Source organism: Hemicordylus capensis, chromosome 10 (assembly GCF_027244095.1).
Source record: "Hemicordylus capensis ecotype Gifberg chromosome 10, rHemCap1.1.pri, whole genome shotgun sequence".
NCBI classification, from domain to species: Eukaryota; Metazoa; Chordata; class Lepidosauria; order Squamata; family Cordylidae; genus Hemicordylus; species Hemicordylus capensis.
Genome location: NC_069666.1, coordinates 19,253,850 through 19,277,500, shown reverse-complemented (window position 1 = coordinate 19,277,500; position 23,651 = coordinate 19,253,850). Strand labels below are relative to the sequence as shown.

Here is a 23,651-nt window from a genome sequence, read left to right as displayed (position 1 = left end):
ATCGGGCTTTGTCTTGTGAATTCTATCTTATCTAGAATTATTTCTGGGTTTGTAAAAATGGAAACGCCAGAGCAAATAGGGAGAGGCACTGACATAGAACCATTAGCATGATCAGAGGGATAATCTCTTTCGAAATGCAGATATCGCTCTTTAGAATGCTCCCCCCCCCCCATTGGCTAGAAGGAAAACACAAAGGCATGCGATGTGAACTTGCACCAAAACGAAACCCGTGAGCAGAGGGGATGGGCTGCTTCCCTCAATGCCGCCGTGATTCGGAGTGTGATTCAAAGTGGGTGTGATTCGAAGTGGCTTCGCTCAACGTTTACCCCACAGCATGAAGCCATATGCGGATAACTGCTGGAGAGCCAAAGGTTGCCTATCCCTGTCCTAGAGGAGGATATCCCTCTATTCAGCTCCTGAAAGCCTGCCTGCCTCCCTCCTCTTCTATCCCTTTCCAAGGATGGCAAAGCTATGGCCACACCCCGAACTCAGTCCTCCAAAGATTCAGTGCTTCCTTTGAATTTAAAGGGGGACCGAGGTCTCTGGAGCCCAAAAGGCCTTGGGGATAGAAGAGCGGGACCCCGTGGACTGAGAGTGGCCCCTTCGCTGTCAGTGTGGCTCTCGGGAGCCAGGGAAGCCCTTGAGTCAAGGGAGAGAATTATGGACGGTTCAGCGGGATCTGAGAGGTCTGGCTGAAATATGGGAGGCCCAGCAGAGAGGAGGGTCAGCTTGGTCAGTGGCAAATGCATTGCCCTGTGGTCGGAAGAGAGGCTGCTCCGTTCATCTCCGGTGATGGGCTGACAAGGAGGCTTCTGGGTAGCCAGATGCAGGCCTTCTCTGCTGCAGGAGGAGAGGGCAGGGTCATCACTTTGGGGAGATGTCCCAGTGCTGCTGCTCCCCTGGGCACCTGGCAAATCCTGCCCCGTACTGGCAGCGAGCCGAGGAACCAGGAGCTCAGCGGTGCTCTTATGGGGCTGTTGCGTGGGAACTTGGTGGATCTCTTGGATCTGCTGCTGGAACCTCAGCTTCGCTGGTGGGGGGAGGAAAGAGAGGGGGATTTTAATGGCTACCCAATAATTGTATTGGCAAATGATTTTAACGGCTACCAAACAATTAACATTCACTGTTTGAAACTCCGAGTTACACATGCTGGATCTCCACTGTGGCCATTGGGAAGACCCTGAGCCATCTACAGCAGGGAGCTCAAAACTGGATCCCTGGATGTTGTTGGACTACAACTCCCATCATCCCAGCCACCAAGACCACAAGGAATTATGGTCTTGTGGTAGCAAGCATGATTTAGCTAAGCAGGGTTCACCCTGGTTACATATGAATGGGAGACTAGATATATGAGCACTGTAAGATGTTCCCCTCAGGGGATGGAGCTGCTCTGGGAAGAGCAGAAGGTTCCATGTTCCCTCCCTGGCAGCATCTTCAAGATAAGGCTGAGAGAGATTCCTGCCTGCAACCTTGGAGGAGCCGCTGCCAGTCTGGGTAGACAATACTGAGATAGATGGACCAAGGGTATGACTCAGTATATGGCAGCTTCCTAAGTTCCAACTGTCCCTCTCTGGCTTCATATATAAAGACAGCCCCTGTCAATGCAAGAGTTCAGTTGTCAAATGAGGGAGGAGGAGGCAGTGGTTGTGGCAGCGAGCTGCTTGGATGATGACAGCAGGTGATGCTAGGGGCATCTTGCTACCACACTGGCATCCCAACACTTCTTTGCTTATGGCAACCACTAGGGGCACGAAAATCGATTTGAATTTGAATCGATTCGATTCAAACCTGGGTGATTCAAATGGTTCAAATTTGAATCAAATCACCCCTTAAATGGGCAACTTGATTTAAATTCGAGTTGGATTTTTGAAATTCAAATTCGATTTGGAGTTGTTTGGCACCTTTTAAAAATCATTCAGGCCCCCTGATTGGTTAAAAAGGTGCCAAAATAGGGTCAAATCAATTCAAACTTGATATGAAGTCATATTGAATTTTCAGACCAGATTCGAATCTAAAAATCATTTTGTGCACTTCTCTAGTGAATACCTCATGGAAGAGCTTCCACTGGGCCATCACACAGCTTGTAGCAGGGAATTCCATCCCTTAGCTTTGAGTTGGGTGGAATATTTTCTTCTGCATGTCCTGACTCAAATCCCAGTCCATTTCATTAGGTGATCCAGGGAAGATCATTTTTCTGGTTCCCTGTCAGGCCTTCTCAATAGCCACTCCTGAGCTAGTCTGGAATGCATTCCCTGCTGAGACGCAGGGCTTGACTTCATTGTCTGCCTTTAAGAGAGCCCTGAGAATGTATTTCTTTATCCAGGCATCTGGCTGTGTTTGATTCATTCATTCATTCATTCGATTTCTATACCGCCCTTCCAAAAATGGCTCAGGGTGGTTTACACAGATAAATAATAAATAAATAAGATGGATCCCTGTCCCCAAAGGGCTCAAAATCTAAAAAGAAACTTAAGATAGACACCAGCAACAGTCACTGGAGGTACTGTGCTGGGGGTGGATAGGGCCAGTTACTCTCCCCCTGCTAAATGAAGAGAATCACCACATTAAAAGGTGCCTCTTTGCCAAGTTAGCAGGGGTAGCTAACAAAACAAAATTTAATTGTTTTGATGTGTTTTAATTCAACTCTTTTGTACACCACCTAAAAACTAAGGTTGAGGTGATATAAAAATTAAATACATGCATACATACATGTATATTTTCCTCCAATATGTGGTCCAACTCCACTATACCTCACTGGCCCTATTTAGGAATCATCATACATACATACATACATACATACATACAAAAGGAAAGATCATGCCGTCAGATCGGTGTCGACTCCTGGCGACCACAGAGCCCTGTGGTTGTCTTTGGTAGAATAGAGGAGGGGTTGACCATTGCCTCCTCCTGCGCAGTGTGAGTTGATGCCTTTCAGCATCTTCCTATATCACTGCTGCCCGATATAGGAGTTTCCCATATTCTAGGGGACACACCAGCAGGGATTTGAACCAGCAACTTCCTGCTCTCTAGGCAGGTTGCTTCCCCACTGAGCCTTTAGGTGGTTACATACATACATAAACTTTATTTGTTAGCTGCCCTATAACAAATTGTTCTCTGGGCGGCTCACAACACAGCATTAAAACATGAAATAAAAACACACAACACATAAAATCATAGCAGACCAAAAGGGGGAAAAATAAAATACAAAATACAATACACAGCAATTTAAAAACTCTTTTAAAAGGGGTAAAGTACAGGTTCCCAACTTGTGGTCTTCCAGATGTTGCTGAACTACAACTCCCATCATCCCCCACCACAACAGTGGCTGAAAATGATGGATGTAGTCATTCAGAAACATCTGAAAGACCACAGGTTGGGAACCCCTGTGAGAAGGGAAGTCCTGTGCCTTTTCATCCCCATCTCCCTACCTTTCATCAGGCTTTCGTTCTTCTGCTGCAGAGCCTGGATCTCAGAGAGCATAGCAGAGATCTGGGGAAGAGAATTGGGGAACAAGAGGGTGCTCAGAAGCTGGCCACAGTACAGAAGGAGCTCATTAATCACGGGTTCCGCACTTGCAGTTTTGCGTATCCATGGTTGGGTAATAGACACCTGACCTCAGAATACGTGCTCTTAAAATGGTAAAAAGGGGTTAAATCTGCATATGTCCAGATAGGAGGCAGACAGAAATGACCACAGAGGTCATTTCAGGCCAGCATTTTGTGCATCAGAGCCCTAGTATTACTTACTTTGTGATTTTCATCTGATTTTCTGACAGTTTTTTTTACTTGTGGGGGGCATCCATAGACAAGTGAAGGGCAGTGGGCTATGGTAAGGCACTTTAACTGGCTCATTTTGCCATTTTGGGGGAGATTTGGGGGTGATTTTGGGCTTTGTGGGAACCTTCCCCCCCCCCCCAATTACCATAGCCCTCATGCCCCATTATTCTCATATTAGCTGTCCGGACACCCTCCTGAGCACCTATGAACAACAGGGTTTTCTTGTACTGCTATACGGCTGCTGTTGAATTAAGGTGATGGGGTTCTACCACCATGGTTTGGCCTACAGTGACTCTGGACATGTAAATTTCCCTTTACGGGCTTAGGATATTTCCCTGAATGTGTCCATGACATTTTGCTATCTGAAGAGGAGTACTAATGACACCTGCCCCCCTTCCCTCCGCTTTCCTCTTTTTTCGTACTAAAATCACACCCTCAGTTCCTTCCACCTTTCACTTTGTCCCCATCTTTCCTTTTCTGTTATTAAGAGAAGCAGAAAAGCGGCAGGGATCCATCCTTCCTCCACAGACCCTGAGAACTTGACCACAGTCTGCTGCTTGAAGTAGTCTGCTTTACCCTACTTCATGGTCAGATTGGTTCTGCTCTTGCAGGAGGCTTTACACACAGGGCTTTTACTTCGAATCTCCTCTGGAGTGGAGTGTGCCAGTCCACATATTAGCTGCATTTACCCCAAAGTAGCAGCAGGCTATCAGGGACCAGTACAGACAGGACTCTGTTTTCCCCCCAATCGAGGCTGCGTATTCTGGCTTAGCACAAAGTATGTCTGGTTTTTAAAAATCCTCTAGTTTCTGCAGCTTTTTTTTGGGGGGGGACCCGTAGCTTCTGTTATGCCCTGCCACTTTTCCCTTGATGTGTGGAGTGGCCATGCCAGTAATTTGGCATTTTCCAAAACTCAATGAAGGGCAGTTTACATAGGCTTTAGATATGCAGAATGGATGTAACCTGAGCCTTTTTGTCTGTGCTGATTCCATTAGCCTGCAGTTTTCTTCATGGCAGAGAGAAAGCTCTGATTTCTGCTTTAAACTTCCCTGCCTCTTAAATCGTCTGGGTGTGTAGAGGGATGGAGACATGAGGTGAGGAAGGCAGTCGCTCACAAAGGCAAGGGTTAAGCATTCTGCTGTTTGATCCAGCTTTTGGCAACTTGTCATGCTGGTCTTCCGTTCCTCCATAGCTCAAACTAACAACAACAAAAAAGCTCTCTCGACACCTCTTCTCTGTGATGTGATTTGTGATTGGTTGGAGGAAAAACCCAGAGCAAGTCGGTGGGAACGCAAAGGGAAAAGATCTGCCAGGGATTGCAGAAAGGAGCCGAGCCGACCCTATGTGAACTGTCCATTTAATCCCCCAAATTAAACATCTTGCAAATCTGTTGCGAATCAGATTCGCTCTTCAGATACCCTGCGGCATGAAGGCATGTGTGAATAACTCCCAGGAGCAGAATACTCGGGAGGCTGTGTGAGACACCATCTTTGGAAGGATTTTGTTGATGATGGGAGGAGGGCAGAGAAGAGAAAGTCACAAGTTAGCTGAAGGAGAATCACCTGGGAATGGTACTCCACTGAGATCTGGGGACAAGTTTTCCTTCTTAGAGGGATTTTCAGATGTTGTTGACGACAACTCCCAGATTCCCCTGCTACAACAGCTTTTGCATGGGGATTCTGGAGGTTGTCGTCAACAACATCTGGGAATCCCTCTTAGAGGGAACACTGCTGGGGACCTGAGATTGGAACCCTTGCTCTAGGGCAGGGGTGGGAAAAATTGACCCTCCAGCAGTTGCTGTTCTAGGGATGATGGGAGTTGTAGTTCAAAAAAAGCAGGAGGGCCAGTTTGCCCACCCCTGCTCTAGGGGTGCAGCCAATGCACACTGAACCTTACATGCCCTACCCAACATGTCCCAACTTGGACCTTAAGATCTTCTTTGGAGGCCCTGCTCCGAATGAGGTGAGATGGGTGGCTACTAGGGAGAGGACCTTTTCAGTAGTGGCACCCTGTTTATGGAACAGCCACTCCAGTGAGGCTCACCTGGTGTTGTAGCTTTGTTCTTTGAGATGCCAGGTGAGAGGTGAAGACCTTTCTGTTGACTTAGGCTTTTGAAAATTGAATTTTTAAAAAAAAGTTCTTAAATGCTTTGTTTCATATTTTCTATTGTAATTTGTTTTGTTTTATGTATTTTAATTGGATGTTTTTACTGTTGTATTGTGAGTTGCCCAGAGAACAATTTGTTATGGGGTGGCTAACAAATAAATCTGCTTATTGTTAATTATTAATTATTACATCACTGGAGAGCTGAAGGTCATGGGCTTATTCTCACAACCATATGGGGGAGGGGGACTGGAGGGAAGGCACATTCCTGCCTTGTGCCTCCCAGAGTTTCCTTTGGGCTCGGCAGCTTGCAAGTCCACATGAACGCTGCAGTGGCATTCTCCATTGTTGAAATTGGAAGCTGGTGCTGCCTCATATCCCACAATGCTCATGCAGCGGAGAGGCACCCCTTAGTACTGCAGCGGCTCCACCTGCCTGGCCCTGTTTTCCACAGAACTCCATGGTAAACATGGCTGCCAGTTGCCCAGGAACAGTTCAAATTGCGCGGACGACCCTAAGAGAAAAGCAGGTCGTCTCTCTTCGTCTCCTACCTCACTTTTAACCTGGGTTGGGGATCTGGGCTACCTAGGTTTGGTGCTACTGGGTCAGGAGGTCTCCCGGTTCTTCAGACGACCACAGATTCAGGGGTGAAGCTACAATTGAAGGGATGGGTTCAAAGAACACAGGGCCCCCAGCTCCTGAGGGCCCCCAGCTCCACCCCTCCCCACTTTCTTCATTATCTCCCTCACCCTGAGGGGCTGCCGGGGAGAAGGGCACACAGGCCCCCTCTCCCCTAGCTACGCACTTGCACTGTGTCCTGGGTTAACCCCATCCTACCCAGGAATCTGTGGCCATGAGAACAGGCTCTATGCATTGTTTTTCTATATCAGGGGTTCCTTTGCCATTGTGGCCAGGGGTCTGCAAAGTGATCTCTCAGTACAGGGTGAGCCGGTGACTTTAGCATTCTGTTGCCCACTGTGAAAGATGTCCAGAAGGAGTAGCCCTGCTTACTGTTTCTGTCTTCTCTTTCAATTGCTGCTGGAGGCTCTGTTTTTCTTCACTGCTGCTTGAAATGTCCTGGGATTGTGGCTGACCTTCCCTGGGAAGCCCGATGGATTCAGGCACAGCCTGTAGGAGACACAAACCAGTTCTCTAAGGAGCAAAGTACATGTGGGTTGAGGTTGCTTCCCTGTCAACTCCTCTGTGCTAAGGTCAGCAAAAGTGGGTGCTTTCATTGCCCTTAAAAACAAGCACATCATCTCAGTCCCTAGGCAAGCATGGGGGAAAGGCAGTTTTGCACAGTTTTGAGTACAATCATTCTGAACATGAGAAAGCCACCTTATTCTCTGATGTTCATCGTGTAATGGCTGAGATTAGTGCCTATTGGCTAGCATCCATGCCATCACTGCACTGAGCAGAGGGTTGGACTAAATGCCTCACAAGACACTTAGAACTCTATGATTCTAAGATGTGGTGACAGCCATGGGTTTAGATGGCTTTAAAATGGGATGACAAAAATTCATGAAAGAAAGAGATCTATCAGTGGCTTAGGAACATAGGAAGATGCCATATATTGAGTCAAGCCATTGGTCCATCAAGCTCAGAACTGTCTACAGACTGGCAGCGGCTTCTCCAAGGTTGCAGACAGGAGCCCGATCTGGAGATGCCGAGGAGGGAACTTGGAACCTTCTGCATGCAAAGCAGATGATCTTCCCAGAGTGGCCCCAACCCCCAAGGGGAATATCTTACAGTGCTCATGTGTAGTCTCCCATTCAAATGCAAACCAGGGCAGACCCTGCTTAGCAAAGGGGACAATTCATGCTTGCTGCCACAAGACCCGCTCTCTCTCTCCCTCCCTGTTATGGGGAATAAGCCAACCCTTCCTGCAGATGCTACCCAGGATTGAACCTGGGACCTTCTGCGTGCAAAGAGAATGCTCTTCCACTGGGCTACAGTCTTTACCCATGTTATTACGTTATGTAACAAAACAGATGGCCAGCCGGGGACAAAGGAAGGACAGAGACCTTACCAGGATCTCTTGGGGCTTTGAAATCTCCACTGGACTCTCTTCCTTGGGTCCTCTTGGCCACTTCCTGTATCCTGCTTGCTGTTGCTGCTGCCTCTGCCTGAACAGCTCTTTCAGCTGTCGGGAAGGAGAGAAACAGAGCTATAGATATTCCATAGTGCTGATTGCTCCCAGGTGTGTGTGACTAATAAGTACAGGAGAACCTCATTATACGCAGATTCTATATCCGCTGTTTCTGTTAGGGTGTCTAATTGACACCCAGTTTCAACATCTGGGGATACGGAAGGCTCAAAACCTACTTAGCCACAGTTTCTAGAAAGCCAGAAATGACTGTGGATATGTAGTAATTTTGGCTGCTATTTTGTCCAAGGGAGCCATTTTGTGGTTCATTTCAGCAAAAAAGAATGTGGAAAAAAACTTGGGAGGATTTGGGAGGCTGTTTGGGGCTTTTGGTATATTGCTGGATGCCAAGAGATCCACGGAGCATGGTAGGGCAATTTATTTGGCTCATTTTGGTGGGGTTTGGGGGGAGGGGTTTGCCTTTTGTTTTTTTTTCTGGGAACCGAACCCTCACGTTCCCATAGACTCAATTACTCTTCGTTCACGGTTTTGTTACCCGCGGCAATCAGTGGGAACAGATCCCCCACGGATAATGAGGTACAACTTTACAGCTATAGCTTGTTCGCGGAACTGGAGCTCTTCCAAATGGCGATTTAGCACAGCTTTGCTACACTCAGCTTGGGGTAGGGAGGCAGAGTTCATACGATGGACCCATTTACAGTGACGTCACGATGGCGACAGAAGATGCTGTCCATAAAGCTCATGGCATTATTCAGCTTTGCTCCTGATGATTCACAGTTACTGTGCATTCTATATATCCTTAAAAAGTAGCACTTGGGTGCAGCGCTCAAAAGTTTAACTTTAGGCACTTCCTGCCACAGGACAGCCACCTGTCTGGGAAAACTCCCTGGATTAAATATGATATTTAGCATACGAATACAATGAATATCTATATACTGCTTTTCAACAAAACGTTTCCAGATAGATAGATAGATAGATAGATAGATAGATAGATAGATAGATAGAGGTAAAGTGTGCCGTCGAGTCAATTTCGACTCCTGGTGCCCACAGAGCCCTTTGGTTGTCTTTGGTAGAATACAGGAGAGGTTGACCATAGCCTCCTCCTGCGCAGTATGAAATGATGCCTTTCATCCTCTTCCTATATTGCTGCTGCCCAATATAGGTGTTTCCCATAGTCTGGGAAACAGACCAGCAGGGATTTGACCGGCAATTTTCTGCTTGTTAGTCAAGCATCTTTCCTATCTAAGTGTACTTAACCAATAAATACTTAGTATTTAGTTCTACAAGAATCTCCATGTGTTTTCTCTAAATAGCTGCAACAACTGAAGCATCCTCGCTACCTACTCTGTAACTGGAGTGTGTGCTCTCTTCCTTAGTGCTCTGCTGTTTACCTACTGGGGGTAAAATTCACAACGAAAGGAAGGAAGGAAGGAAGGAAGGAAGGAAGGAAGGAAGGAAGGAAGGAAGGGGAGAGAGAGAGAAAAAAAACATAAAAAGGAAATACTTTTCAGCTCTTTAGTTTTCAAGAAGAAAAGTCAACACTTCACTGTGCCAGAATTGTAGGGGCAGACCCTAATAATGGCAGTGGAGTGTTGCAGGAGCAGGTTGTTTTTCACAGAGACAAACGGACTCACACGCATCAGGACACCCACCCACAATGTGATATAGGGATCATGATAATTCCTTCCTCCTTGCTCGTGGCCCACTCTCTCCAAAGAGGCGTGAAGAATCCGATGACTCAGGGAGAAAGCGGCGAAGACAAGTGGGCAGAAGGATGGAGCTGCCTTACCTGCTCTGTCACCAACTGATGTTGCTGGATCAGGCGCTCCTTTTCTCTCTGGGGGCTCTTCACAACCTTTGCATCCAAGCTTCGGGTCAGCTGTTGGCCCTGGGAGAAGAACAGACCTGTGTAGGCAGGCAAGGTGGATGGCTGTAAGGCCCACCGGCAAATGTGCTATCTGGGTCTCCGTTGCTTTCACATCTCCTGGCCTTTGTGGGAGGGAGATGAACACAAGTCGAAAGGCTAACTGCGAACCAGATCTGTACCGCAGGCTGCAATGAGCATACAGGGCATCTGCTATGCCTGCCTAGCCTTGCCCGGTCAAATCTCTCTGCCCCCTTCTCACGCTGCTTGGCAGGTGTGAGGATCTGAGTGGGGGTGTTGTGGCATGACACAACACTGTGTTGAAGAGGGCGAGCTGCTCTTCTGGTAGCGAGCATGTTCCCTTTGCTAAGCAGGGTCTGCCCTGGTTGCACTGGAATGGGAGACCTCATGTGTGAACACTGCAAGATATTCGCCTTAGAGGATGGGGGCACTCTGGGAAGAGCATCTGTGTGCTTGCATGCAGAAGGTTCCAAGTTCCCTCCCTGGCAGCATCTCCAAGAGAGGGCTGAGAGAGACTCCTGCCTGCAACCTGGGAGAAGCCGCTGCCAGTCTGTGTAGACAATCCTGAGCGAGATGGACCAAGGGTCTGACTAGGCAGAAGGATCACTCACTGGCTTTTCCTCCTTAGTGAGGAGAGCTGGTTTTGTGGTCACAAGCATGAACCACCCCCTTGCTTAGCAGGGTCTTCCCTGGTTTGTATTTGGATGGGAGACTACATGTGTTAACACTGTAAGATCTTCCCCTTAGGGGATGGGGCAGCGCTGAGGAGAGCACCTGCATGCTTGCAAGCAGAAGGTCTCAAGTTCCTTGTAACCATAACAATGATCACCATAATCGTGATTCACCTGAAGCGGGCACATGTCCCCTTCATCTGAACTGTGATCGATTCAGATTGAACGGCACCATAACCGTGAACGATTCAGATGAAAGGCGCCATAACAAGAACACTTGTTATGTTGACCACAGTGATTGACAGCAGGGCAGTGAGGTGCTCATAAGGTCTCAAGAGGGCTATCAGCTGGGGACAATCAAGGATCCAGACCCCAGATGACTCTCTGCTACCCCCACAGCAGGAGAACCATAGGGTCTTGACCCAGCACTCCCTCTCCCACAACCCAAGGATGCAGCCCTGCCTCCATTCTCCAAATTGGAGGAATCTACTAAGGGCCTGGTAGTTGTAGCAGAGCACACACCCCACCCCAACCCGCACAACTTGCCAAGAAAAAGAATGGGGCCAATTCACCACATCCAGGCAGCAGCCATGAGAACTAGCAGTCTTTTGCAAGAAGCTACTAGAGCAAAGCTGCACAGCATTAGCCCTCCAGATGTTTTTGGACTACAGCTCCCATCATCCCCAGCTACAGTGGCCAAGCTTCAGGTATGATGGGAGTTGCAGCCCAACAACTGCCGGAAGGCCAAAGTTCTGTGCTGGAGCAACATTCCTTCTCTGTCAGAGATTCCCAACCCATGGTCTTCCAGTTGAGGCTGAATGACCACTCCCATCATTCCCACCCACAGGGGCGGAGCCACCATTGGGTGAACGGGTTCAAAGAACCAGGGCCACTGCCCCTCAGGGGCCATGCCTTGCAGCCCCAGACACACACACACAGAGCGTCTGACATCAGACGTGGGGTGGTGGTGGTGTTTGATTTCGCTCTCAAACGGGGCCGCGTGATCCCACTGGCTTCCCTCCGGCCCTGCCCTGGGGGACGATGGGAGTTGTGCCTGGGGGATAAATTGTGCCTGGGGGATTATGGGAGTTGTAGTTTAGCCATATCTGAGGACCACAGGTTGGAAGCCTCTGTTCTATGTTGCAGAGTCCAACTCCTGTTGCTCATCACTGGCTGAAGTTCTGACGCTGGCCCCCTGGAGCTGTCCAAGGCCTGCATCTTAGGGCGTTCCCTCCATTATCATCCCTTGAATTTTCTCCTTTGTCCCCCAGTTGGAAGTGTCCCGAATCTGGGGTCATGACAACTGTGAAGAAATATTCTTGGACATTCTCCTTGATTGTGTGAATGACCTCAAACTGTTTCCCAGTGGTATGTTCTAAGCCAGATGCATTTCAACTCTTGGTCTTCCTCAGTGGCCCAGTAAGTCAATTCACAAATTAGAGAAGTCTACAAGTTTGTGCTTCACAACTTCACAGTTGTCACAGAGGAAGACTCAACATAGTAGAAACGCAACTGACAAAAGCATAAGACAGATCAGCAGATGTTGGCAAAATTAGGATAGATTATTGCATCCTTCAATTAAAATGGTGCACTGTGACCAGATGAGAACACGTATCTACATGTTAGAGCATTCAGCTTCACAGTTTCACAGCATAGCCCTCTACAGACAGCATGTTATACAATTATACAGATGTCTATGCACTCACTGGTACAGTCATTCACACAACAACATGTACGAGTGTACAGATGTCTGTACACTTGTGCATGTTCTTGTGTGAGGGACTGTGTGTGCATTCATGTGTGAGGGACTGTGTGTGCATTCATTTTAAGTGTCAACCAGGGTACAGGCCCCTCAAATGCAAGATGCAGATAGGAAGTGTACGGTTATACTTGTGTTCAACATAACCAGTGAATCACTGTATCTGTGTACTACTGATCTGTTCTTTTGTACGCAGAGGAACATAGGAAGCTGCCTTAGTCAGACCATTGGTCCGTCTAGCTCCGTATTGTCTACCCAGACTGGCAGTGGCTTCTCCAAAGTTGCAAGAAGGAACCTCCCAGCCCTATCTTGGAGATGCTGCCAGGGAGGGAACTTAAACCTTCTGCATGCAAGCAGATAGTTGCTCTTCCCAGAGAGGCTCCATCCCCTAAGGGGAATATCTTGCAGTGCTCACACTTCTAGTCTTCCATTCATATGCAAAGCAGGCCAGACCCTGCTTAGCAAAGGGGACAATGCATGCTTGCTACCACAAGACCAGCATTCCTCCTACACTGTGCACAGACTATAGGAGTGTTGATTAAAATGTGTGAGTATCCCACAATGCACTGCACACCAAGCACGGTGCATTGTGGGATTCCCCAGGAGACAGGTGCTCTAGGCATTTGTCTCTATGATCACGTGGGCTGCAAGTTCTAGATTCTGTGACCTCTTTGTCACACAACCACAGAGCCTGGTTTAAGAGAGAGCTTGCCCCCTTAACCCAGGCTAAAATCTGGGCTAGGTGGTGCTGCCCTATTCTCACATGCAGCCTAACCCAGGCTGGGCTTCCTTAGCCTGGTTTAGGCTTTGCATGAGAACAGCCTCAGCATGTACAGAGATCTATACACACAGTGAATAGCAAACCAACAGTCCTTGCAAAAATTCACTCCATCATATTCTACATTCCCGTCCCCCCCTTGACAAATATCTGAACTCGAAATGGAAGTCACCAGGCCACCGTAGTGGATTTTACAGTATACTGTATGTGTACTTCTTGTGGACTTTATAGCACATGTGGATTTAGCAATAAGTGGATGAGTCAGTTCTAGTGATTCATGGGAGTGGCTATATCTGTACAATACGACCTGTGCTCATTATAATGTTATATTAAACTACAGTCATCCCTTGCCAAATGCCAGGGTTCCGTTCCGGGGGGAAATCACTGGTTGGCAAATTCATGGTTGACAAGCAATTCAAAAGCATTGTAAACAAGAGGCTAGGGCAACTGCGGTAGCTAAAAGACCTAAAAATAAAGGGGGGGAAATGACCAAAAAAATCACCCAGATTCCCTTTAAATCCCCTGATATGACTCTATAAGTATTCCCTGTGCTGAGGCAGCAAGAGAGGAGTGAGGGCCCCCCCCAGAAATCACCCCGAACTCCCAGAAATCACCCAGACCCCCAGAAATCACCCCAACCACCCCCCAAAATTGTGAACCCTCCCCCCCAAAAAAATTACAAAACTCCCTCACCAAACTGTGGATACTTGGGTCACAGTTGGCGAGACCGGTCACAATTTCCCCGCCGCAGATACTCGCCAAACCGCAATTGGCGAGGGATGACTATACAACTCCCATCACCCCCGGCCACAATGGCCAAGGACGTTCAGTATGCTAGACGATGTCTAAAGCGGGTGGTTATGCAGGTCAAGGTGTTAAAGATGCAGGAGCAAAAAGAGGTGGCCACCCAGGGTCAAGGGGCTTGTCTGCTGCCCCGCACCTTGGCCGGCAGGGTCTGGCTCCGCCCATGTGCTTTCTCCAGCTCCTCCTCTTTGCTCTGCAGGGCCGCCGTCACCTGCTCCCACCTCTCTTGCCAGTACTGGGAGACCCGCTGCTGCTCTGCCTGCTGGTTCTCCATCTCTTCCTGCTTGGATTGCAACGCCCTTTCCAGCTCCAGGAGCCGATTCTGCAGGCTGCCTTTCTCCCTTTGCTGCAAGGACTGCGCTTCCCTGCAGAACCAGAAAAGGACATGCATATTAATTAATTAATTAATTAATTGACACATTTCTATACCGCCTGCTACCCAAGTCTCTAGGCAGTTTACAACAAAAGAGGCTGGGGAAATGCCATGTCCTCACATCAGAATACTTACCTTGCAGAAAAGCAGTTGGAGTTCCAGTGTATCATCTGTTGCACTAACTATCCTGTAGACCACTAGGGGCATTGCAAGTAGAGATGGTGAGTAAGGGTCTCCCTAACTGTTCTACCTGTCCCGACCCCTGATATGACTCTATAGGTATTCCCTGTGCTGAGTCAGATTCCTTTCTTTTCCTCTTGGAGAGCAGATGGAAACATCTCTCTCTCTCCCTACCTATTCATTATGTAATTCTATAGACAGGCGTGGAGCGGGACCGCCAGCGGACCCGCCGACCGCATCTGATGTCAGACACGGGGGGTGTTTTCTGGCTCCTGAACGGAGCCTTGAGGCTCCATTCGGAGTTGGAGTTCAACTCCCAAAGGGGCTGCACGGCCCCCACTCGGAAGCTAAACTAGCACCCCATATCTGACTTCAGATGCAGGGGGCGTGTCGGGGCCGCGAGACACGGCCCCTGATTGGGTGCGGCCCGGGTTCTTTGAACCCATTGGCCCAATGATGGCTCCGCCCCATCTATAGATTAGGATTAGGTCTTTCCTATCTAAAGTGTACTTCACTAATAAATCCTTCGTATTTAATTCTACAAGAATCTCCATGTGTCTTCTCTAAGTAGCTGCAACCACTAAACTCTGCATTCTACTCTGTAACTGGAGTGGGTAGCTTCTTTAGTGTTCTGCTAATTAATCTGGGGGTAAAAATTACAACCCCCCAAAAAGACAGGAAGGAGTTGTAGTCTAGCATCTGGGGTTGATGGGAGTCCAGTATCTGGGGGAGTAAAGTTTGAGAATGCCTGGCTTATATTAAATTATTAAGAGCTATTAATAATGTTGTTATCGTTATTAATTAATAACAATAACAATAATTATATGAAATTATTTATCAGTGTTAATAATGGAGGGATGCCACCTTCTTATAGGTCTCTACCTTACTGCTCTGGCACATTTTCATTTTTACTTGTCAACAGTGTTCCCTCTTAACGGAGATTCCCAGATGTTTTTGACTACAATTCCCAGCATCCCCAGCTACAATAGCCTTTACTTGGGGATTATGGGAATTGCAGTCAACAACATCTGGGATTCCTTCTTAGAGGGAACACTGCTTGCCAAGTACCTGAGATGTTCACAGGTCTTTTGAAGAGCTCTTATGTCCTCTTCCTGGTTTCTTCCAACTGCTGGTCTTTCCCTCTCTCCCAAAAGCTGGCTGCGTTCTGTCTCCAGAGCTTGGACGCGGTTGTCTGTGATTTTCTTCTCAGCCTCCAACTGATGAAGCTTTTCCAAGGAAACTCCTAACCTCTGGCAGCTCTCGGCAACTTCTGAGGAAAGCTCCTTGTTGATCTGCCAAGGAAGAGCATAACTCTAAGCTTCTTCTGTAAGGCTCTTCTGGTCTGTTCATATAACTATTTTAACTTGTTGAAATCAACACAAGTTTGCTTCAGTCTAGGATACCTGGGTTTGGATCGGCATATGCAGAACTGATCCTGTGAACATATCTGCATGTGGCCAGATCACAACCTAACATTTATGAACGTATGCCGAACATAAACCAATGCACACCAGGATCAATAGATATACCAGCAAAAAAGATCCACCAGAGGACAAACTCAAATACATTGAATGCCTCACATAAATATAGATACAAATGCTATTTACTGACCAGCATCATTAAAAAAAAAACCAACACCCATGAAGTAGAAATAGAAAATATCTCATACTGAGACAAATAAATACCATACAAACAAACAAACAAACAAATAAAAAGATACAATATCTAAATTTGTATGATGGTCCATAAAGGAAAGGGGGAAAGGTTGTGCCATCGAGTCGGTGTCGACAGATCCATAAATAGATGTAAATCCAGGAAGCTCCACAAATCCACAACGATATTGTCTACTCTGGGGATTCTCATACTTGGATCCCTAGATGTTGTTGGACTACAACTTCCATCACCTTCAGCTACAATAGATGATGGGAGCTGTTCCCAAGTTTGAGAACTGCTTATCAACTCCAGCCCACTCTAAGGCACCAGGCAGAGACATTTCCCAATTTGCTGTGGCATAACCGCCCTGAGCCATTTTTGGAAGGGCGGTATATAAATCAAATAAATAACTAAAAATAAATAAATAAATATGGGTTCTGTTCCTTTAAGAAGAACTGTGTGTATGGAGTTTGCCTGGGATTCTTTTCTGTCTGGGTCTTAGGAGTTATCCTTTTCTTGGGCTGCATTCACATGTAATGCAGAACTGCAGGTCCATTGGACCCACTGCTCTGTACCTCCCTCCCACCACTCTCCCACCCAAATTTGGACGTTCAGGAGAGCTACCTCTCTGCAGTCAGTGAGACTGCAGAGAGGCAGGGGAGTTGACTGTGCGGGCTTCCTTCTTGACTGAAGGACAGCCCGCACAGCCAATCATGCTGGAGTTGAGGGAGGAGCTTCCTCCCTCAACTCTGGTTCTAGGACCAGCAGCCTGTGGTGCCGAATTTGGACATACCGCAGGCTGCTTGGAACCTTGGCTTGCAGCAACGAAACTTACTTCAACCCAAGGGTTCAGATTGGAGTCCCAATCCTGAATCCTCAATTTTGATGCCGCATGCATCTGCAGTTCCCCGCATTTGGACGTAATGTCCACAGAACCGCAGGCCTGTTCAACTGCAGTTCTGCGTTATGTGCGAACGTGGCCTTTGTGTTAGATAAAGAAACCTGTTGCTTCAATCTGGTGTCTTGGTTGCTTCTACCCCAAGAACCTTGTGGAAAAAGTCTACTACTATAGGTGATCCACAAAGTGAATACACCCTAAGGAACCCACAGCCATAGCAAGACATGACATTTGCTACGCAAAAGCTTGTTCCAGGAGATGCCAGGGACTGAAGCTGGGACCTTCTGCGTGCAAAGCAGAGGCTCTGCCATTGAGCTGTTGCCACAGATTTATCGGCATGCAGTGAATCATGGTTTTGTAGTATTTATTAGATTGCCTGGTCAAGCAGGGGCGAAGCATTGAGGGAGATAGGTTTATTCATTTAGTATATTTGTACACTGCCCCCAAACTCACGTCTCTGGGCAGTTTACAACAAACATAAAACAAATTAAAACAGAAATCAAAAGATTAAAGCAGTTTAAAACCACAATCTCTCTATATAATTTTCTCTAAGGCATACCCGTCACTAATCCCATGTGTGGCAGCTCTCGCGAGAGTTCGCGAGCAGCTGCCAGAGAGCAGTGGGGATGGGCGGCTGGCGGGCGGTGAGGGAAAGTGGACTGGGAGTGGGGGGAACAGACTGGGGCTGAAGGGAAGGCAGCTTCTCCAAGGTTGCAGGCAGGAATCTCTCCCAGCCCTATCTTGAAGATTAGAGGTGTGCACGGAACTGCGGAGCTGCGGTCCGGCACTGGGGTGGGAGGTTCTAACAAAGTACGGGGGGGGGCTTTACTTACCCCCCAAAGAACGTGACCGAATTCTTTTGAGTAAGCGGGCGGCATACCTCCCTGCCGCCCGCTTCATTCCCCCTCTGGCGCGGCTGTCTGTCTCCTTTCAATTCTCCATCGGGCGGCAGGGTATCTCCCAGTCCCTGCCGCCCGGCTCTTCAATGTCCCCGATCGGCTGGCGGCCGCCCCCTGTGCAGCCTCAAGACCCCTGCCGCCCCTTCCCTTCCCATTTCAAGGGGTCGGCAGGAGATCTCCCCTGCCGACCCCGTCCCCTTCCCCGGCTGCGCTGCAAATGGCTTCTAGGAAGCCTTTTGTGCGCCTGCGCAAAAGGCTTCCTAGAAGCCATTTGCAGTGCAGCCGGGGAAGCGAGCGGACAGCAGGGAGTTCTCCCGCCGCCCGCTCGCTAAAGTTTACACTTTACAAGTTTACACTTTAGCGAGCGGGCGGCGGGAGAACTCCCTGCCGTCTGCTCGCTTCCCCGGCTGCACTGCAAATGGCTTCTAGGAAGCTTTTTGCGCAGGCGCACAAAAGGCTTCCTAGAAGCCATTTGCAGCACAGCCGGGGAAGGGGACGGGGTCGGCAGGGGAGTTCTCCTGCCGACCCCTTGAAATGGGAAGGGAAGGGGCGGCAGGGGTCTTGAGGCTGCACAGGGGGCGGCCGCCAGCCGATCGGGGACATTGAAGAGCCGGGCGGCAGGGACTGGGAGATACCCTGCCGCCCGATGGAGAATTGAAAGGAGACAGACAGCCGCACCAGAGGGGGAATGAAGCGGGCGGCAGGGAGGTATGCCGCCCGCTTACTCAAAAGAATTCGGTCACGTTCTTTGGGGGGTAAGTAAAGCCCCCCCCCGTACTTTGTTAGAACCTCCCACCCGAACCAAAACCACGCGTGTCCGGACCGGTCTGGAGGCCTTTAGAATGGCCTCCGAACCGGTCCGTGCACATGCCTATTGGAGATGCCAGGGAGGGAACTTGGAACCTTCTGCAAGCAAGCGTGCAGTAGGGATGTGCACAACCAACGCTGTCAGTGTCGGACCAGAAGTGGTTGGTGTGCATGCGTGACATGTGCATGCACACCAGACACTTCCAGTCTGATGCTGACCAGAGCAGCAAGGAGGTACACTACCAACCCACGCCAGCGGAATTGGAGACATCACTGGCAGGGGAAAACCACAGTGGGGAGGGGAATGAGCACTTTCCCTGATACTTAAAAGGTAACCTTCCTCCCACCGCCAAACCAACCCAAACTCCAGACCTCCGAACCAGTCTGGTGGTCCAGAAAAGACCTCCAAACTGGTCCTTTCACATCCCTAGCATGCAGGTGCTCATCCCAGGGTGGCCCCATCCCCTAAGGGGAATATCTTACAGTGCTCACACACATAGTCTCTCATTCAAATGCAAACCAGGGCCTACCCAGCTTAGCAAAGAGGACAATTCATGCTTGCTACTACAAGAACAACTCTCTTCCCAATTTGTACAGGCCCACCCACCACTGGAAGAACAGGAAGAATGTCTCTTCTCAAGATGGGCATCACCTGTCTGATGGACTCCAGTTCTTCTTTCATGACAACTTTCTCCTGGTCCTGGTGGTTGACTTGCGTCTTGGCATGGACAAGCTCTGAATGGAGAGCCGGGACTTGGTCATCGAATCCTTCCTGCTTCTTCTGTGCACACTCCAAATCCAGAGTGAGGTGTTGGACTTGCTGGTGGAGAGCAACCTTCTCCTGCAATTTCAATTTCAATTTTTTACATGTCTATCCCGCTCTCCCTCCAAGGAGCCCAGAAAAGGGGTAAATGGTTATGTGTATCCTCACAACAACCCTTTGAGGTAGGTTAGGCTGAGAGATACATGACTGGCCAAGAATCACCCAGTTAGTTTCATGGCTGAATGGGGATTAGAACTCAGGTCTCCCCGGTCCAAGTCCAACACTCTAACCACTGCACCACACACCAAGACACCCGGGGCTCTACAACAGGGATGACCAACCTGAGGCTCCAAAGCAGGAGTTCTTAACCTTAGATCCCCAGATATTGTTGGACTACAACTTCCATCCTCCCCAGGTGCAATGGCCTTCAGGGAGTTGTAGTCCAAAAACATCTGGAGAGTCAGGGTTAAGAATTCCTGCTCTATAGGTCTTGGGAATTACAAATCCCATCAACCCCAGCCACAATGGCTGAAAGTTTGGGAACCCCTAGCAGTGTTTCCTCTATCAGAGAGTCCCAGATGTTTTTGACTACAATTCCCAGCATCCCCTGCTGCAATAGCCTTTACTTGGGGATTATGGGAATTGCAGCTAACAACATCTGTGATTCCCTCTTAGAGAGAACACTGACCCCTAGTGAAGATCAGTGTCCCCTGTAACAGGGACTCCCAGATGTTGTTGACTACAACTCCCATCATCCCCAGATGTGATTAAGGAGTTGTGGTCAACAACATCTGGGAGTCCCTATTACAGGGGACACTGGTATATACCCAGTTTTCCATCCTCTTCTCCTGAAACAACCCCCTCCCTTTCCCACAATACCTGGAGGAGTCGCTCCGTATCAGAAAGAGCAGGTTTCAACTTCAGGGTTAGCTCATTCACTTTCTCCTCCAGACTGACTACTTTGGTGGACAGTCGGTCCTTCTCCTGTTGGCGAAGAAGTGTATAATTATCTTAAAACGTCTTGTACATTTATTTGATTTGACTGAAAGGTGCTTTGCAAAAACATACAAACAGTATCGTACAATTAAACAGTAAGTCCAGAGAGACGACCCTTTCATGAGGCACAGTGACACCATGGCCTCAGGCGGCAACTTATTCGGGCTCAGAGTTCACAGCAATTAAGGTCACACACTGTTCATTGCATTGAAACAGGCTAAAATCTTTTAAAAATTATAAAAAATAAACCACGAACCCCACTGGCCTGGGGCTCCTGGAGGGAGTTATGGCCATACCTGCCTTGCACCCAAACCCACTTTGGTGCCCAAGCACATCTCAGGGGGGCAGTTGGGGCACCCTCAAATCCCCATTATTCCCTATGGGGAAAATGCAATTTTTCTTCTTCAAAAAATCATTAAAAATTGCAGGAGTGTCCAATTGCTTTTGGGTTTGGGTGGTAGTTGGCACCCATGGGTGCCTATGACCCCAAACCAGTTTTGGAGGTTCAAACTTTCGAACTGGTTCGAATAGAATCACGCTCTGTTTGGTTCAAACTCAGACCAGCATTACCAATTCAATGTCCTGTTTGGTTCAAGTTTGAACCAAACCAGTTCGAATTCAAACCTGTTTGCACATACCTCGCTCAGACAAATCTGACCCTTGCCAACTTTGTGAGGAGTGCATCTCCTCCCACTCCTCACAAAGCTTGCAAGAAGCACAAGGAGAGGAGAGGAGGCCATTGGCAATCTCTAGGAATGTGTTTCTCTTTTTAAGAAAAGAGCTACTAGTCTGGTCCTTTAGATCCTGGCCCTTGTGTTTAATTTCCTTTCCTTGAACGGAAGAATAATTCTGTCTGACTCAAAAGTTTGCCTCTAGCATCTGAAACATTAGTTGGTCTAATAGAGCCATTTCTGTGGCATGCTGTGGTTCCTATTTTGCAAACTAACTTTTTAACTGTGAGCAAAGTCATTGTCTAGTTAGCAGGAACTAAGCAATGGCAAACTGTTGCTTAAGTCAAGAAACGCCTGCGTGTCGAACAGACCAGATTGATGCTATCACAGGCCACTTGGAGTCTGCCCATTTCATTGTGGAATGCATGATTGGCTTGCAGTAACTCTGTTGCTCTCTGGTCAGCCTCGGCAATCTGGCAGACTGCCCTCTGCTGTCCTTAGGGAATAAAGAAAATAAAAATACTCCAGAACTGGGGGGAAATGGAGCTTGCGTTAGGTTAATAGCCCTCAGCACTCTTGGAGAAAAAGGTCCTAAACTCTCCTGCTGCCCCCACACAGTGAACCTCCACAAAAATAGGGGGCTCAGAGTACAATTTGCCCCGATTATTTCAACTGCTGGTAGAAGAACATGTATAGGAAGCTGCCTTTTGCTGAGTCAGACCCTTGATCCCTCAAGCTCAGTATTGCCTACACTGACTGGCAGCAACTCTCCAAGGTTTCAGACAAGGGTCTTTCCCAGCCCGACCTGGAGATGCCTCCAGAAGGCTTTACAGACTGGGCTTTTATTTCAAATCCATTCCAGATTGGGGTGTGCCAGTCCACATATTAGCTGGATTTACCATGGCCTAGGGCCTCACAGAGGCCATTTGAGCCTGCATGGTGGCCACTTTATTTCCAGCGGCCATTTTTTAAAAGAAAATTAATTTTTAAAAATGGTGCCCCCCTTCAATTGGCGCCCGGGGCACTTGCCCTGCCTGCCCTACCCTAGATACGCCCCTGCCCCTCAAGGAAGTTAAGATCCCAGGAAAGACTCTGAATCAAAATTGTTAGAAAGTAGCTAGAATCTTGACAAAATTGCCAGCCCTGGCAGACCACCTTGGCCCTCCTGCCAGTGTTGGACTACAACTCCCATAATCCCCGACTATTGGCCACAGTGACTGGGGGTGGGCGTTGCCTAAAAACAGCTGGAGAGTCAAAGTTGTGCAGCCTTGGTCTGATCCAATGGTTCCCAACCAGGGTTCCTCCAGATGTTGCTGAACTACAACCCCCATCACCCCAGCTACCATTTATTCCATCTGGGGATTATGGGAGTTGTAGTCCAGCAACATCTGGAGGAACCCAGATTGGGAACCACTGGGCTCTGATCAATGGTCCGATCAGATGTAAAGCAGCTTCAAATCTAAGGAGATATGGATGTTGCTCAAAAACAAAGAGAGCCCAATCCCTGCTAAAATGAGCCAAGAGGCATCTTTTACAGTAGCGCCTTCATTTTGCTGAGCAGAGAGGGACCAGCAAGTGGTTCTATTCAGCCCAGCATAGCATCCCACCCAGTGACTCTTGCTGGCAACTCCATTGCACTTCTTTCTAGATTGCGAGTCCCTTTGGGAAAGGGAACCAGTTTCTTATTCATCTTGTGATGTGAGCAGCTTTGGGGAATTCTTAAAAGCAGAGCAAAGAAGTGTGTATTTTGCTTTTCAACAAAAAAAACTTCTCAAAGCAGCTGCCCATGAGGAGGACAAACCTCCTTGGCTGAATTTAGCTGCTTGGCCATCGTGTCTCGTTCTTCCTCTACTGTCTTCAGGGACGTCTTGAGAGCAACCAAGCTTGCCTGGAGAATAATCAGCTCTTGGTCAGCATCCTTCTTTCTCTGGAATTCAAGAGAGCAGTAAATGGAAGCAGTGTGACGTAGTGGTTAGAGACCCGAGTTCAAATCCCCATATTCTGCCATGAAACTCACTGGGTGACTCTGGGCCAATCACGTATCTCTCGACCTAACCTACCTCACAGGGCTGTTGTGAAGATAAACATAGCCATGTACACTGCACAAGAGTGGGATATCAATGTAAAGATAAGACTGGCACTAGTACAGGTAACTGCCAATGATGGCAAAAAATCTTTTTGCTTCACCCACGATAGATATTACATTGTAGTTGTAGTGTACTGATTCTGATGAACAAGCCAATAGGTAAAGTAAAAAGGAAAGTTGTGCCATCAAGTAGGTGTCGACCCGTGGCGACCACAGAGCCCTGTGGTTGCCTTTGGTAGAATACAGGAGGGATTTACCATTGCCTCCTCCCACACAGTGTGAGATGATGCCTTTCAGCATCTGCCTATATTGCTGCTGCCCAATATAGATGTTTCCCATAGTCTGAGAAACATACCAGCGGGGATTCAAACCAGCAACCTCTGGCTTGCTAGGCAAGTCATTTCCCCACTGCGCCATTAGGTGGCTTGTAGCCAATATGTGC

At 48.3% G+C, this 23,651-nt stretch overlaps 1 protein-coding gene across 4 annotated transcripts in view; it reads right to left on the bottom strand.

The window, feature by feature from the left end:
* LOC128334989 (GRIP1-associated protein 1) overlaps positions 1 to 23,651 on the bottom strand; it is a 36,042-nt gene that overhangs the window by 1,154 nt on the left and 11,237 nt on the right. For all 4 annotated transcript variants that reach the window (XM_053272673.1, XM_053272674.1, XM_053272675.1 and 1 more), the window contains 10 exons: positions 22,925 to 23,050; positions 20,336 to 20,440; positions 19,346 to 19,534; positions 15,505 to 15,728; positions 14,020 to 14,248; positions 9,776 to 9,874; positions 7,909 to 8,022; positions 6,891 to 7,007; positions 3,429 to 3,489; positions 1 to 1,030 (listed from right to left, as the gene is read on the bottom strand). The exon at positions 1 to 1,030 is cut by the window's left edge and continues 1,154 nt beyond it. In XM_053272673.1, the coding sequence (XP_053128648.1) occupies positions 489 to 1,030; positions 3,429 to 3,489; positions 6,891 to 7,007; positions 7,909 to 8,022; positions 9,776 to 9,874; positions 14,020 to 14,248; positions 15,505 to 15,728; positions 19,346 to 19,534; positions 20,336 to 20,440; positions 22,925 to 23,050 (1,806 nt within the window). In that variant the 3' untranslated portion in view covers positions 1 to 488. The remainder of the gene's footprint in view (positions 1,031 to 3,428; positions 3,490 to 6,890; positions 7,008 to 7,908; positions 8,023 to 9,775; positions 9,875 to 14,019; positions 14,249 to 15,504; positions 15,729 to 19,345; positions 19,535 to 20,335; positions 20,441 to 22,924; positions 23,051 to 23,651) is intronic.